The sequence below is a fragment of the Gymnodraco acuticeps genome, unplaced genomic scaffold, assembly GCF_902827175.1.
Source record: "Gymnodraco acuticeps unplaced genomic scaffold, fGymAcu1.1, whole genome shotgun sequence".
NCBI classification, from domain to species: domain Eukaryota; kingdom Metazoa; phylum Chordata; class Actinopteri; order Perciformes; family Bathydraconidae; genus Gymnodraco; species Gymnodraco acuticeps.
In genome coordinates, this window is record NW_022991216.1 from 3,481,471 (window position 1) to 3,496,031 (window position 14,561).

The 14,561-nt window shown below is 40.8% G+C and overlaps 2 protein-coding genes and 7 non-coding genes across 9 annotated transcripts; 8 read left to right on the plus strand and 1 right to left on the minus strand.

The window, feature by feature from the left end:
- Positions 1 to 367: 367 nt before the first annotated feature.
- LOC117561533 (60S ribosomal protein L7a-like) lies at positions 368 to 4,563 on the plus strand. The gene is made up of 9 exons (XM_034239024.1): positions 368 to 392; positions 704 to 763; positions 956 to 1,011; positions 1,727 to 1,820; positions 2,042 to 2,182; positions 2,435 to 2,514; positions 2,745 to 2,875; positions 4,197 to 4,271; positions 4,508 to 4,563. The coding sequence occupies exons 1-8, from the start codon at positions 368 to 370 to the stop codon at positions 4,198 to 4,200; spliced, it is 591 nt and encodes a 196-aa protein (XP_034094915.1). The 3' UTR covers positions 4,201 to 4,271; positions 4,508 to 4,563.
- LOC117561551 lies at positions 809 to 882 on the plus strand. The gene has a single exon (XR_004571392.1). It is a non-coding gene; the product is annotated as a small nucleolar RNA SNORD24 (small nucleolar RNA).
- LOC117561552 lies at positions 1,526 to 1,599 on the plus strand. The gene has a single exon (XR_004571393.1). It is a non-coding gene; the product is annotated as a small nucleolar RNA SNORD24 (small nucleolar RNA).
- On the plus strand, positions 1,886 to 1,955 carry LOC117561554. The gene has a single exon (XR_004571395.1). It is a non-coding gene; the product is annotated as a small nucleolar RNA SNORD24 (small nucleolar RNA).
- LOC117561549 lies at positions 2,283 to 2,350 on the plus strand. The gene has a single exon (XR_004571390.1). It is a non-coding gene; the product is annotated as a small nucleolar RNA SNORD36 (small nucleolar RNA).
- LOC117561556 lies at positions 2,558 to 2,631 on the plus strand. Its single transcript, XR_004571397.1, has one exon. It is a non-coding gene; the product is annotated as a small nucleolar RNA SNORD36 (small nucleolar RNA).
- On the plus strand, positions 4,045 to 4,111 carry LOC117561557. Its single transcript, XR_004571398.1, has one exon. It is a non-coding gene; the product is annotated as a small nucleolar RNA SNORD36 (small nucleolar RNA).
- LOC117561548 lies at positions 4,336 to 4,411 on the plus strand. The gene has a single exon (XR_004571389.1). It is a non-coding gene; the product is annotated as a small nucleolar RNA SNORD36 (small nucleolar RNA).
- A 1,605-nt stretch (positions 4,564 to 6,168) lies between the features above and the next one.
- LOC117561450 (phospholipase D beta 1-like) lies at positions 6,169 to 13,547 on the minus strand. The gene is made up of 4 exons (XM_034238887.1): positions 13,492 to 13,547; positions 12,866 to 12,951; positions 12,057 to 12,150; positions 6,169 to 9,784 (listed from the first exon to the last, which is right to left on the minus strand). Exons 2-4 carry the CDS (start codon positions 12,884 to 12,886, stop codon positions 8,952 to 8,954), a joined length of 948 nt encoding a protein of 315 aa, XP_034094778.1. The 5' UTR covers positions 12,887 to 12,951; positions 13,492 to 13,547; the 3' UTR covers positions 6,169 to 8,951.
- Between the last annotated feature and the right edge of the window lie 1,014 nt (positions 13,548 to 14,561).

Below are 14,561 nucleotides of genomic sequence, written 5' to 3' on the forward strand. Positions count from 1 at the left end.
TGGTTTATTTTGGGTTAAACGTGGTTAAGTTTAAGCTAGTTTTTCCTTCACGAGTAGCACCGTGACTCTATCAGAAGCTGAAGCTAACATTTGTAAACTAACTTGATTTCAGAAACAGCTTTTTCACTCAAACTGCCAGTATTTAACCTGGTAACTCAACTTTACACAGGCTAAATTAATGTGCACCAGGACATGTGTCGTGTGGTTTATCGACTACAGTTCCTCTGCACTAAATACTTAAACACGTGTTTGTTTTTTTCATCAGTTTGATTTTGGTATTAAAAACGTATTTTCTTTTTCCGCAGGCCAGGATATTCAGTCCATATTTCGTTTGACATGCTGTGCGAAATGGCCTCGGGACATCCGCATGCAGGCTCTGGACTGCCAGACCGGTGAGTGGAGATAACCTTTCGGGCTTTAAAACAGAGCCTCTCTTAAGGCTGGCATAGTAGTATAAATGCCAAAGCCCATGCATACTTGTACATTTGATAGGTGCAATAATTCATTTGATGTTGTCAGTGCTGAATGTAATGCTCTTAAAAGTAGAATAATTGCCTCAAAGGGTCTCATACGTTTGGCATAGTAAGATAACACATTAAGAATACATTGTGGAGGGAAATGGTAAGGCTTGTGTTAAGAAGTTTGTATTTTGATCTTTCATGCATCCTAACACTTGATTAATTTTGTACAGCCTCAGGGTAAGAAGCTGCCACCAAAGAAGTCTACCCCCTCTTCGAGAAGAGGCCAAAGAACTTTGCCATTGGTGAGTAGTCATAGGCTGAGTTTTGTAAGAACTAGGCTACAACTGTGCAGATGATGTAAAGAATATTTGCTATCTTAAGAACATTGAAGACAACTTTAATCACCAAGATCGCTGATGCACTTAAGCTTTAGAACGAGAAAAAGTCCTTCGCTTAATTCCAGATACTGATCGATATTGCATTTTTTCCCACAGGCCAGGACATCCAGCCCAAGCGTGATTTGACCCGCTTTGTGAAATGGCCTCGTTACATCCGCCTGTCCAGGATATTCAGTCCACATTTCATTTGACATGCTGTGCGAAATGGCCTCAGTACATCCGCATGCAGGCTCTGGACTGCCAGACCGGTGAGTGGAGATAACCTACGTCTTTTCAAGGCCTTTCGGGCCTTAAAACAGAGCCTCTCTTAAGGCTGGCATAGTAGGATAAATGCCAAAGCCCTTTTTTTTTTTTTTGATAGGTGCAATAATCCATTTGATGTCATCAGTGCTGAATTTATTACTCTTAAAAGTATAATAATTGCCTCAAAGGGTCTCATAAGTTTGGCATAGTAAGATAACACATTAAGAATACAATGTGGAGGAAAATGTTAAAAAAGTTTGTATTTTGATCTTTCATGCATCCTAACACTTAATTAATTTTGTACAGCCTCAGGGTAAGAAGCTGCCACCAAAGAAGTCTACCCCCTCTTCGAGAAGAGGCCAAAGAACTTTGCCATTGGTGAGTAATCATAGGCTGAGTTTTGTAAGAACTAGGCTACTACTGTGCAGATGATGTAAAGAATATTTGCTATCTTAAGAACATTGAAGACAACTTTAATCACCAAGATCGCTGATGCACTTAAGCTTTAGAACGAGAAAGTCCTTCGCTTAATTCCAGATACTGATCGATATTGCATTTTTCCCCACAGGCCAGGACATCCAGCCCAAGCGTGATTTGACCCGCTTTGTGAAATGGCCTCGTTACATCCGCCTGCAGAGGCAGCGCTCCATCCTCTACAAGCGTCTGAAGGTTCCCCCTGCAATCAACCAGTTCACCCAGGCTCTGGACCGTCAGACCGGTGAGTTGAGAACGCTTTCAGCTAATAGATGGCTGCTTGGCCCTTAACAGTACCATTTGTAGCTTTGCAGATGATGTTAATAATATTTGCTATCTGAACGTCTGTGCTGACATTCCCACCAAGATCACTGATGCAGTTACTCTAAGTTATATCCACTTGTGATGCTGAACCAGCTGTGGATGGAGCTGCTGTTTTAAATGTTCTCTAATGTTCCTCCTCAGCCACACAGCTGTTCAAGCTGGCCCACAAGTACAGGCCAGAGACCAAGCAGGAGAAGAAGCAGAGGCTGCTGGCCCGCGCTGAGCAGAAGGCTGCTGGGAAGGGAGACACCCCGACCAAGAGGCCCCCTGTCCTCCGTGCTGGTGAGTAACACAGAGTAAAGGTGTAGATGAAGACACAATCAATTATAGTATTATTAGTTGGTTTGGACTTTCCTATGCGGTCTTCTAAAGTGTGGCCTTGATGCAATGATGACACAACTTTCTTCAACTGATTACCTGATGCTTTTGAGCTTTTTAACCCTGAGCATTGGCCAAAGTAAAACGGAATGTAACTGATGGGGATATAAAGGGTGTTTTCTGGTTGGAAAGGTAAATGTTCCTGTTACTCTACAGGTGTGAACACTGTCACCTCTCTGGTGGAGAGCAAGAAGGCCCAGCTCGTCATCATTGCCCACGATGTGGATCCAATTGAGGTAAGCATTTTTATTTTAACAGTTGAGTCTAGAAAGTGGTCACTAGCTATGATGAATGAATTTCTTCACCTGAATCCTCTATGTGGATCAACCTTGAGCTTTTTAACCCTGAGCAGAGACCACAAACTGCAATGTTGACATTTGTCAACTTCAACTTTTATGAATTCTCAAGCATAAAATAAGAGTTTCATTTGTTCCTAAAACATTCCTGTTGCTCCCTGCTTTTCCAGCTCGTCGTCTTCCTTCCCGCTCTGTGCCGTAAGATGGGCGTCCCGTACTGTATCGTGAAGGGCAAGGCTAGACTGGGCAGACTGGTGCACAGAAAGACCTGCACTTCAGTCGCCTTCACACAGACAAACCCGTAAGTGTGCACATGTTGCGTTTAAAATATAAGATTTGCCAGTTTAATCGCACAGCTGACTAAAGCTGCTGCATTAAACTGGCCTCTGTGCTGGTGAGTAACACAGAGTAAAGGTGTAGATCAGGGGTGGGGAACCTCCGGCCCATTTGAGACCATTTGATACGGCACTCGAGGTAATTTATAAACACACGCAAAAAATTGAAGAAATCTAGACCGCAAACAAATTAAACAAGCGCCTGTTTTTCCTTGCCACGGTCCTTGAACACAACACAAGCCTAACGTGTCATCACGTATATGTCGTCTGGGGTGGGAGAGTGCCGGAACGTCGCTCTGGCACTTCCAAAATGTCAGTACCCACAAGGAGCCGTACACATGCCGCAGTTTCTGCGTGGCTGTGTCTTTAGCTGAAAGCCCAGTGGCGATCTGTTCATCTGTCATTCTGATCATTCAGTCAATAACTTTGTTGTTATTAGCATCTGGTTAGCTAGCTATGCTAACGATTATAAGAAGCTTTTTCTACAACCAGTGAGGTAGGCACATCTTTATATGATTTATAGTTATAAAAAAATAAGAGAATAAAGTAAACGGGTATAAAATACTATATGACAGTAAAAAAAAGTTGTTATTAATAAACAAGAATACAGTTTGAAAGGAGAGTGATTTGTCAAATATCCATAAAGAAATCTGCTTACAGTTCTGTTATCCATATATCTCCTAATGTTGCTCTCAAAGTGCACCAGATTGATGCTTTTAACTTCAACATTTAAAAAAAAATCTTTTCAGACCCCCCTAGAGGAGGTTAGGGTCCCCCCCCCCCTTAAATCATGTTCACATGGATAGGAAACTAAATACATTTGCACACATGTTGTGTCCAATATCTTTCTGTTTTGGTGGTCATGCCACACCGTGCATGAGTCATGGTGAGATATCTGGATTAAGAAGTTTCTTTTTCTTTGCACAGCATGAAAGAAAGACCAAATGAATGGGCTGTGATTTTAGTATTTTTAAGCAGAGGTCAATCATTTGTACGGCCTTCGGAGGATGTTGGAAACATGTAAATGGCCCTTGAGAGGAAAAAGGTTCCCCACCCCTGGTGTAGATGAAGACACAATCAATTATAGTATTGTTGGTTTGGACTTTCCTATGAGGTCTTCTAAAGTGTGGCCTTGATGCAATGATGACATAACTTTCTTCACCTGATACCTGATGCTTTTGAGCTTTTTAACCCTGAGCATTGGCCAAAATATTTTAAATATGTTGAAGAAAAAGGGAAGGTTGTTTGCAAGGAAGAAAATGATTGTATTTCTACACTATTTTGCAGGTGAGAACACCGGCACCTCTGGAGAGCAAGAAGACCCAGCTAGTCATCATTTCTAACCATATGGATCCACTCGAAGTAAGCTGATTGTGACTCATTTCTTTGGTACTAAAACAGTTGAGTCTGTGGGTCTAGTGGTCACTAGCAATGATGTATGAATTTCTTCACCTGAATCCTCCATGTGGATCAAGCTTTCAAGCTTTTTAACCCTGAGCAGAGACCACAAACTGCAAGCAAACATTATTTTGACATTTTAAGTTGCTGCTTTGTTCTTAAAATACTAAAGTGTTCTCCTGTGCCCCCTGCTTTTTCAGCTATTCTCTGGTCCATAGACTGGTGCACACAACCTTACCATCAGTGGCCTTTTACAGAAAACCTGTGAGTATGCTTTTTTTAACAAATGTGCATGCCTAAATAGATCTGCACTTAAGTCAACAAATTGGCAATTCCATCGACTGCCTATTTATTGACCTTTTTTATAGACCAAATGAATCTGGTAAAATGGTTAGTTGTAGATATAAACAATGTATCCCATTATCATTTTTAAGTTGACATCATCAGTTTAAAATCTGTTTACTGTGTAAAAAGTTTCTACGACAGTGACACTTTATTTTTTATACAAGGAACACTATCCATCATTTTTAATCATTTATCCGACTTTATTTCCAGATCCGTGGTCACAGATGAGGTGGCATGGAGATCCTCTTCTGTGAAACCGGCTCCAGTGTTTGTTTGGGAGGCGCTCTACATGGAGAAGACTTCCCTTCGGATAAAGCTTATGGTTGGGGCTTGCCACAAACATCATCCTAGATTCTTTATTTTATACATTTCCACATTATGGTTTTTGTCATTTGGATTGTTATAATTCTATGCCTGAACATTTTGATGTTAAACTGTTTGCATTAATAAACAATGTATCTAAAGGAAACTTGTCGTCATTTGAATATTACAAATATTTTGGTATCTAAATGCTATTCTACATTTGTAGGTGAATGTTGGAGGAATACTCTTCAGATTGAGCTGCAATTAGGAGTGTAAATGTATTGCATATCAAATTGCCCTTTTAAATAACGTTATACTTGAACCCATACCTCAAGAAAAGGGATAGCACTGCCTGAGCATTTTTAAGACATTTAGAATGTGTTGCCACTTAAGACGCTATTTTCAAATGAGGTTTATTGTCACTGGATTGGTGACATTTACAAAAATAAAAATGTCCAGATGTTTTTGAAGTGTGTAGCATGCTAACATCTCTTCCTGTCTCTTTTATACAGAGGTTGTATTTTGTCAATTTAACACTGAACCCCTTTAAACACAACATGCTGATGTTTCCATTGTAATATGGATCTCCTGAAGCAAAACATATTTTCTCTATACAGAGAGAAATGAACTCTTGTGTAACCACATGTTCCTCTGGCGCCACCCTCTGGTCAGACTTCCTCTTTTCCAGCGGTTCTCCTGCCTTGTGATTTATATACACAATCTGCTTGTGATCCAAGAAATCTTCACATCCTCAGATGTCTATAATTGTTATTGCATGTGTGCAGAACCCATCCTTTTCGATTTTCATTCAAACCAGAAGTGCTTGATATTATATTACACAAAACTGAACTGCTTTGTTTCAGGCCAAACAACCGTTGCTATAATCACAACATACCACAGCCTGTCAGAGCCGTTTCCTCACTATACTTGTATGTGTAAACTACATTTCTACATCTATTGATTCTTATAGTATATCTAGATTTGTGTTGATGGAAAATGTAGAGATAATATAGTGAAGTGTATCTTTCTCTAATAGTTTTATTTACTTAAAGGAAAAAAACGTGTTCTGTGTTTTACAAATAGTCCAAAGACTCTTAGCTGCATTTCAGCCACTATATTTTATGAGACCAGCGATCAATACACCATTTTAAAAAGCTTCACAGTATACCCAACATCACTGAAGTTAAAAAACAAACATCTGACAACAGAAAGATTGACTTTAGATTGGTCCGGGTGTTTTATTGAAGTCAACAACAAACAGAGATCTTGACGACAGAGCTCAGTGGAGCGCTCTGATGATGGCTCTGGTCTGCACCCACTCAGACCCAGGACTTCCAGAGACAAGAGAGGAGTCCTATCCTGAAACAAGAAGACAATGTGTTTTCTCTTTGCATTATGTAAGAGTTCAGCATATGTTAACTCTTTAAGTGGCGATTGCTTTTGTTGTAATGTTAAAATACTTAGAGCTCTCATGTAGAGGTAAGCCTGGATTTTCTGGAGGAACACTGTGTCTGTATGAGAAATGAATGAAAGGTGTTCAGAGTCAAATACAATGAGCAACAATCTGAATTATAAAAAAGCTAAATTGAAACTTATAGGAAATGTCTGAATGTTTTTATTGATTGTTACCTCTGTCTGTTCTCTCCTGCAGGTCTGCATTTCCTTTTGAGTCGTCAAGGTAACCCTGCATGTACTGCACTTTATGTCAGTCTGAAGCTCACACTCACCTTTACTGCACGGGGAACAGCAGGAGTGCAGAGAGAAATATACATACTGGTTAGTTCAAATAAAATGGCTGAATATCGATGCATGTATGAATGAGTGTAGCTTACAGAATGCACATAGTTTACATAAAACGTTACATTTGCTGTTCTTTTTGATATCCTCCTACTCTACTGTGTTTCTATCCTCAGTGTATCGCAGCAGCTCAGGTGGTGGAGGAAAGAAAGGAAAAATATATGAAATGATGAGTAAAACATATAATATTTCAATTTTGAATCAATGATATATCACATAGAGAACTAGTTTACACAACAACATTATTTCTCTATGTTGAGTCAGAAGCTCGTTCTTACCTTGATGTCCACAGAATGGCTGCAATCTCAAAGAGAAACTTGAATTAGTGATGTTCTAAAGGCAAACAAGAGAAGCATATACAGTGCATTTCTTTTTAGTTTGAGTCAGCGTTTATCTGTGTATTACTGAACAAGTGATATTATATAAACAATTAGATTTCGCATTCAGTTTGTAGGAACGTTACATGATAATACTTTCTGTGTTTTTATAGTATAGACTATTCCAGGACCCTTTCTCTACAGGACAGAAGCTCATACTTATCTTTGTTGTCTTCGGTGAACAACAGCTCTCAGTTAGTGGAGTTAGAAAAGAGTGAAGTAAGGAAAAAGATGGTTAGTAACACAAATGATCTCTGAATTATTGAATATTAAAAATATAATATATTGTATATGGTTACTGCACCTTTTTCGGCCAAATTAAAGGGACAGGAAGGATTGTTTGAGGTAATTCCCCATAGTCAGTGTATTACTTTCAGTAGATGGGGGTCGGCACGTCCCGAGTTCGTAAAATGAGGCAGAGTTTGTGCATGGAAGTAAAGTCATGTACTGCCGTGTATAGGGGCTGCTTGGTGAATCCAAACTAGCGAGTTTAAGTCACACAATTACATAAACTAACTAACAGACTGTGGCAACGGTAGACCAGCAGCTCCTGTGTTCTGTGAGTGAAGTGTGGTGGCTTTTAAGAAAGAATAGATAGTTGCTTCACTTTCCCGTTGGAAAGGGAAGGTACACTGGGTTAAATATTTCTTTCAGGTGGCTAAAACATATTTTGCTGTTGTCCCGGCTCCATATAAACACTTTGCTTTGCTGTGGTGCTGAATGGCCTTTCTGTTTCTTCAAACAGGGTGTGTTGACCACAATCTACTGTAGGTGAGACCCTGACTGTCCGTACATCCCCACTTCAAACTATTCAAACTATCCCTTTAATAATTTGGAGCTGTGGAGAAAAAATATTCAGGAGGCATCCAAATGAGATGCTGGCTTAAATGAAATCAGAATATCGCGACGTTTGATGGTGTCCAGTGCATTGCCTAACAATTGGTGAGTAAAGGTGCTATGAGAGTCAAGTGCCATGTGTTCTCTTTGGTTTTGTTGCCTTTTTCCTGCTTCTTATGTCAGTGCAGTGGTTTCCAGTGATTTATTTTCGTGTTGACCTTGAGAGCAATAGACAGCAGACTGCAGAGTCTTCTATGACACACAGTGTTGTCAGCTTCACTGTGAGGGCATGACATTATTATTATTATGGTTATTCAAGCAAATCCACGATCAAGGTGAAGGCTCCAAGGTCCAACGTCGATCCACCGTGCAAAAAAATGAGGAGATGGGACTCCTAAAACCCCTAATGCAAGACGCTTCCTGGGTTGTTGGCAGCCCCGCAAGACGCAGAGACTACCTGGGGCTTTGCTTGCCCAGCCAGACGCAAAGGCCAGCCCCGACATTAAGAAAAAGGTCAATCAAATCAGAGCAAGACACTTCCTAGACCCGCCCTGCCAGACGCAAAGGCTACCTGGAGCAGTGTCTGCCCACAGAATCAAAGAAAGAAAGATTGAGCTACAAATAATGAGATGGTACACCAAAGAAAATCCCATGGCAAAACGCGTCCTGGGTTGTTGGCAGCCCTGCAAGACGCAGAGGCTACCTGGGGCTATGCTTGCCCAGCCAGACGCAAAGGCTACCTGGGGCTATGCTTGCCCAGCCAGACGCAAAGGCTACCTGGGGCTATGCTTGCCCAGCCAGACGCAAAGGCCAGCCCCACTATTTAGAAAAGTGTCAATCAAGTAGGAGCAAGATGCTAACTGGATCTGCCACGCAAGACGCTAAGGCTACCAGCTGAATAATGTGGTCCTGCTGTGAAGAGGAAGAGATGGAGGGCAGGTATTGCTCTGATGTTACAAGTAGGATAAACCCAACCATGGCAGACTCAATCCTCGTCGCTGTCCTCTGACCACCGCGGCCTCTTCGCAGCAGACTCCTCCTCACTGTCTTCCCTGCATCTTCTTGTGGAGCAGCCGGAGCGAGAACTTGAGGGAGATCCAGGAACGAGAGCGTCTTCGGGCTCCTCGGAGGAATCTTCAAGGAAGAGTGGCCCGATTTCCTCAACATCAAGAACAGGGATGTCGAGTCCGACGACGTCGATCTCTTCCTCTTCATCCTCATCCTCATCCTCAGACGACTGCTCGTCCAAGTACCTGTGAAGATACTCATCAAGACCATCGTTATCAACATCATCTAAAGGATGTGCATCATGGGGAGGGTCAGCGTAAAGGGCAGTATGAGGGTAGGCAGGAGCTGCAGCAGCTTGAGGGTAAGCATAAGGATCAGCGTAAGGAGAAGGAGCAGCAGCGTGGGGGTAAGCATAACGATCAGCGTAAGCAGAAGGAGCAGCGTGGGGGTAAGCATAAGGATTAGAACAAGGAGCATAGTAAGGGGAGGGAACAGCATAAGGAACAGAATAGGGAACATAATAGGGAACAGCATAAGGAACATAATAGGGAACAGCATAAGGAACAGAATAAGGAACATAATAGGGAACAGCATAGGGAAGAGTGTAATAAACAGGAGAAGGAGCAGCAGGAGGGGGCTGCTCACTGTCTCCATTACCTCCATGAGGCTCAGCCTGAGCCTCATGAAGCCCGTCCACAGCGGCCACCCCAACTGCGCCGAGCTCTTCCTCATCGACCTCAGGCAGGACCGGGTCATTGAGAGGAGTCGCAGCATCAGGGCGAGCGTTGGTCACAGGCCACAGGGAGCCACCTGAGGAACAAGACAGGTATTTGAAAAAAGTCACATTCTGCACTTCTATGAAACAGACCTAATCAGTTGGTCTAAACGCATCATTAATCAGTTAGTAGAAAAGCCACCACTTAACACTGCCCCCTCTAAGATTATTATCAAATAGTGTGCAATTCAGCTACTGGTATTTGTGTGGTTTGATAACGCATGACGAAATACAGGTAAGGTGCTGTTGTGTAATTATCATGTTATTTCTAAAAAAATGTATTATGCAAATTGCTGTTGCATATTTGCCAGCCAAATCAGACGGGTGTAACTGAAAACTGTAATGAAGGCCAACTATTTCACTATTTATCTGGTCATTTAAATAAGAGCAAATTATGACAATGCTATATTTATACATTTGTATCTTCCCTATATGAGCACAATAGCTGTAACAGGGACTGTAGAGCATAAGTGAATAAGGTTGAGTTGTATTCAGTTGGTTTGAGTTGTATGACATACTGTCGCCTACTGTCTCTAGTGAGGCAATAATAAGTCAATTTAATAACACAATAATCCTGCTCATCGTTAAATTACATTGGCTTCTCCAAAATAATCACATCCATAATGTGTGTTTTGGCAGGGCAAATGAATTACTAATAATTGGTAACTCTCTTTAATTTTGAGATACAAATAATGATGTGCGGAAACAGCATATCGGAACACTCTTCAGAAAACACAAACTATATATTAACTTTAGAATATTTAAATGTTAGATGGAAATATAGCAAACAAATGTGATATTGTTGAACTTAAGAAGACCACAACATATATCCAGATACATTTAACACAAAACTCAACTGTCCCTACAGAGAAACGACCTAGACCTGTACGTTCTATTATCACCATGGTGCTGGTCGCCATTTTGTTTTGTTCATTTTCGACACTTAATTCGTCAATATGAGGCCGTTAAACAAAAAATAACCAGGTTTCAAATCACTACAGCTTTGTTAACCCATTCTACAACTGTCCCGCCAAAGTTCTCCCAGTTCTATCGTATATTATTCATTTTATGCCGAAAAAACGTTGAGTGACCCCAAATCTTGTTTTTCCAACTTTCAAGCCAACATTCCATTATGTCTGAATCTTAATATTTAACAATTTCACGTAATTGAATGCACATTTCTTACTTAAAATAACTAAAAGTGACTAAATAAACATTTATAAATATATTTGGCATGAAATTAAATGATGTATTACCAGCAAAGCCATTGAACCACCGTGTGACACGGGTCAGCAGGTGTTCCTCCGCAGGGGGTCCTGAAGCCATGTTAACAGCTGGTATAGTTTTTTTCTGTAGATTTACTTAAGGTGTTACTGATGCTCAGTTATCAAACTGTTGGTTATTCTAGAAGTTTTTGGGATCAAAATTCAACTCTCCAGTTTTCGCATGTGAACTTGTGTCAAGTCTGAGTGCAAATGACTGATTGAAGCTCTGCAGCATTTTATAGCCTCGTCGTTAGAACGTAATGCTCTGTTGCCATGACTTTCACTGAAGCTCGTGCTTGCCTGTGCATGAGCAGTACATTTGATTATGTAAATGCAAAAGTTGACTTTTTGTTTCATAATTGAGTAAATGTGGCGTTCTGATCCCAGGGGCGGACTGGGACTAAAAATGCTGCTCTGATAAAACGTTTTTTTCTCACTGCTAAAGTCAACATTATGCCCACTTTTTACTTTTATTCCACAGGAGCTGGAGGCGGTCTCACGATGAAGAGAAATAAATAAAGCCTCCATGATTATGTCTGCTCCTCAGTTAATTCAATGTAGGCCTACACCGGGTCCGTCTGCGCCGCGGTTTTGGTCCGACCTCCTCTAGCGCCATAACCCACCGGACGCGTCCCAGAAGCGTACGTCGTGCGTGCAGGCTCGCAGTTTTGTTATTGATTCGGGCATCCTGGACATTTGTACTTCTACAAGAAAGTAAGTATGCTACGTAGTTAAATGTTTTATTTGTGTCTGTTTAAATTGTGTTTATTGTTGTTATTGTCTACAGACACAGTTAATAATAATTGTAATAGTCTCGTTACATGAATCAAATATGTGTTGCTGTATTTTAGTGGTAAACAAATGCATTCATCATCATAATTATTCTATATATATAATTTACAGTGCCTGTAAACCGGAGGAGAACGCTGGCATTTATTCTCCTATACTTGAAAGACTACGGGGGGATGGGGGGAGGAGAAGGAGCCGGTTTTGGGTGCACCCCCTCAACCAGCAAAGAAGACAACAAGGTGATTTTCATCACCTCGTGGCTGAGCTGAGGCTGGACAGCCAAAGACATCATCGATATTTTCGGATGAGTGCAGAGCAGATGGATGAACTGCTGTCCCTCCTGGGCCCTGAACTGACCAGACAATCCACAAATTACAGAGCTGCCATTGAACCCAAGCAGAGACTGGCTGTTGCACTGAGGTAAAATGCACATTTCACAGACAATAAATCACTGACCACAAATTTAATAAACGTTTTATTTTTAACAATTTCACCCCAAACAACATTTTAAACAGAAACATCAAATATAAACAATCAACACAAAACAAGGAACTATTTACAGTGAAAAACAATGAACTCAATTGCTCAACTACAATTGTTCGTAAAAAGACTCCTGCCATGCTGAGCTACTGCTGGAGGACAGAATGTCTGATGGCCCTGTAGGTGTTGATTGGGCGCGTGGGGGTTGGGGTACACTTGGCCGAAAGGGTACTGGCCTGGAGGTGTGAATGGAATGTTGAGTGGCGGGGGGATGGTCAATGGGCTGCCAATGTTGCTGGTGTATATTTCCAAGTTGTGGATGGTGTTTAAAATAGAGATTTTTGCCTGATGTTTTCTGTCTTTGTCCAGTCTTTGCAACATGGGCACAAGACTGAGAGCAAAGTGGTATGACTCCTCTAATTCTGAGTCTGGCATGTGTGGTGCAGTTGGAGGTTCCTGCATGCATTTATTAGCTTTTCTTTTTAATGACTGATTTTAAATGCCATTTTCTTAATCTCTTTCATTTTTTGTAAAGCACTTTGAATTGCCTTGTGTTGAAAAGTGCTATATAAATAAACTTGCCTTGCCTTGCAGTAGAGACATCAGCTGCTCTCCAAGGTCTGTGCTCTGTGGCCTCCTCCTTGTGTCCCGTGTGGAACGCTGGGCCGCTGCACACAACAGTTATTACACTGACAAATTGATGAACAAAAAGGTTATTGTACTGTATGTTTTGTATGTAATACAATTTATAATAAATTGTTTTGTCTGACAAATGACTGCCAAATTATTCATGTCTGTCCTCACAATTTATCTGACTATAAATGCAAGGTTTTCCACCACAGCATACTGTATTTAAACATTATTGACAGTACTTTGGTAGTTGTTATAACACATGAATAAAACATATTATAATACAAAAATATAATATCATTATAAAGGGTTAAACACAACTGTATTGATCCCTGGGCTAAATTCACAAGATAAAGTATAGTTAAAAAAACAATATTTATAAAAATATAAATACAAAATAATAATAATATAATAATATTATAATCTTGATATAGGAAATAAGATCTTACTTTATTGTGAAATGCAAGTTTACTGAACAGTTTTTTTAACGACTTTCACAAGATGTTAAACTACTGAATGGCTCTGTACTGTACCTACAAGTATTAATTAACTTTAAAACATTAATATGTAGTTGTTACCTTCCACTCCACAAACTGCAGCGACTAAAAACCAGGCCTTGTCCTTTCTGATGTTGTCCTTGTAGTAAGCATTGGTTACATCATATAAAATAGTTTGTTTTTCCACTTCCATGATGAAAACCTCGTCGTCCATTGTGCGTATCGTAGTGGAGGTGTTGTGATGAAGGAGTCTGCTAAATTAGTATATGTGGGGGATGGGCCTGGCCCGGATGCTCACCTTTCCACTTCCTGCGAGGGGGGGCTGCCTGCCCGACCTTATGTTACGGCTGCGCCGCGGCAAAAATAAGATTCATCCTAATTTTAGAGAAGCGCTGCGCCGAGCCGCTTCTGGGACGCGTCTGAGCCAACGCGGCGCGTGTGGTGGAATAGCACCCATTGACTAGAGTGGCCGCGATCCTCACCGCCGCGGCGCAGCCGTAACGCGACGCAGCGCGGCGCAGACGGACCCGGTGGAAACTGGGGGACCTTTACCCCGTAAAATAGAAATAACCAGTTAACTCTTAACCCGTTAATCGATCCAGTTTTTTCAACTTCTCCCCTCTTGAAGGCGCTACAGGTCCATCACAAAAATGATTTATGTCCCTATAGCAGTCAGTTCACTAAACTCCCCTCAATTTACCCCTACCACAAGTTCCCCATACATGTGATGAACGAACAGCGGTGACATGTAACCAATTTACTCAAGTAGGCTACTCTACATAAGTAAAACATTGAGGTATTTGTAGCCTTTACGTGAGTATTTTCACTTTCTGACATATTTAGTTACTTCGCAGATTTAAAATATAAATCAATTAATACATTATTATGTATTATTTTAGGTTAAGCTACCCTATAGTGTATAAAGTAATTCAAACAAACCTGGGGCAAGTGCAACATTGAAGTGAAGAAAACATAAATGCACCACGAATTTTAATGCAATAATTAAAACATATTTGGTACTAGGCTACTTTTACTACTACTTTTTAAGTACAATTTTGAATGCAGGACATATACTTTTAACTGAGTATTTGTACACTGTTTGCTACTTTTACTTAAGTAAATAATCTACAGTAGCCTACTTATTCTACCTC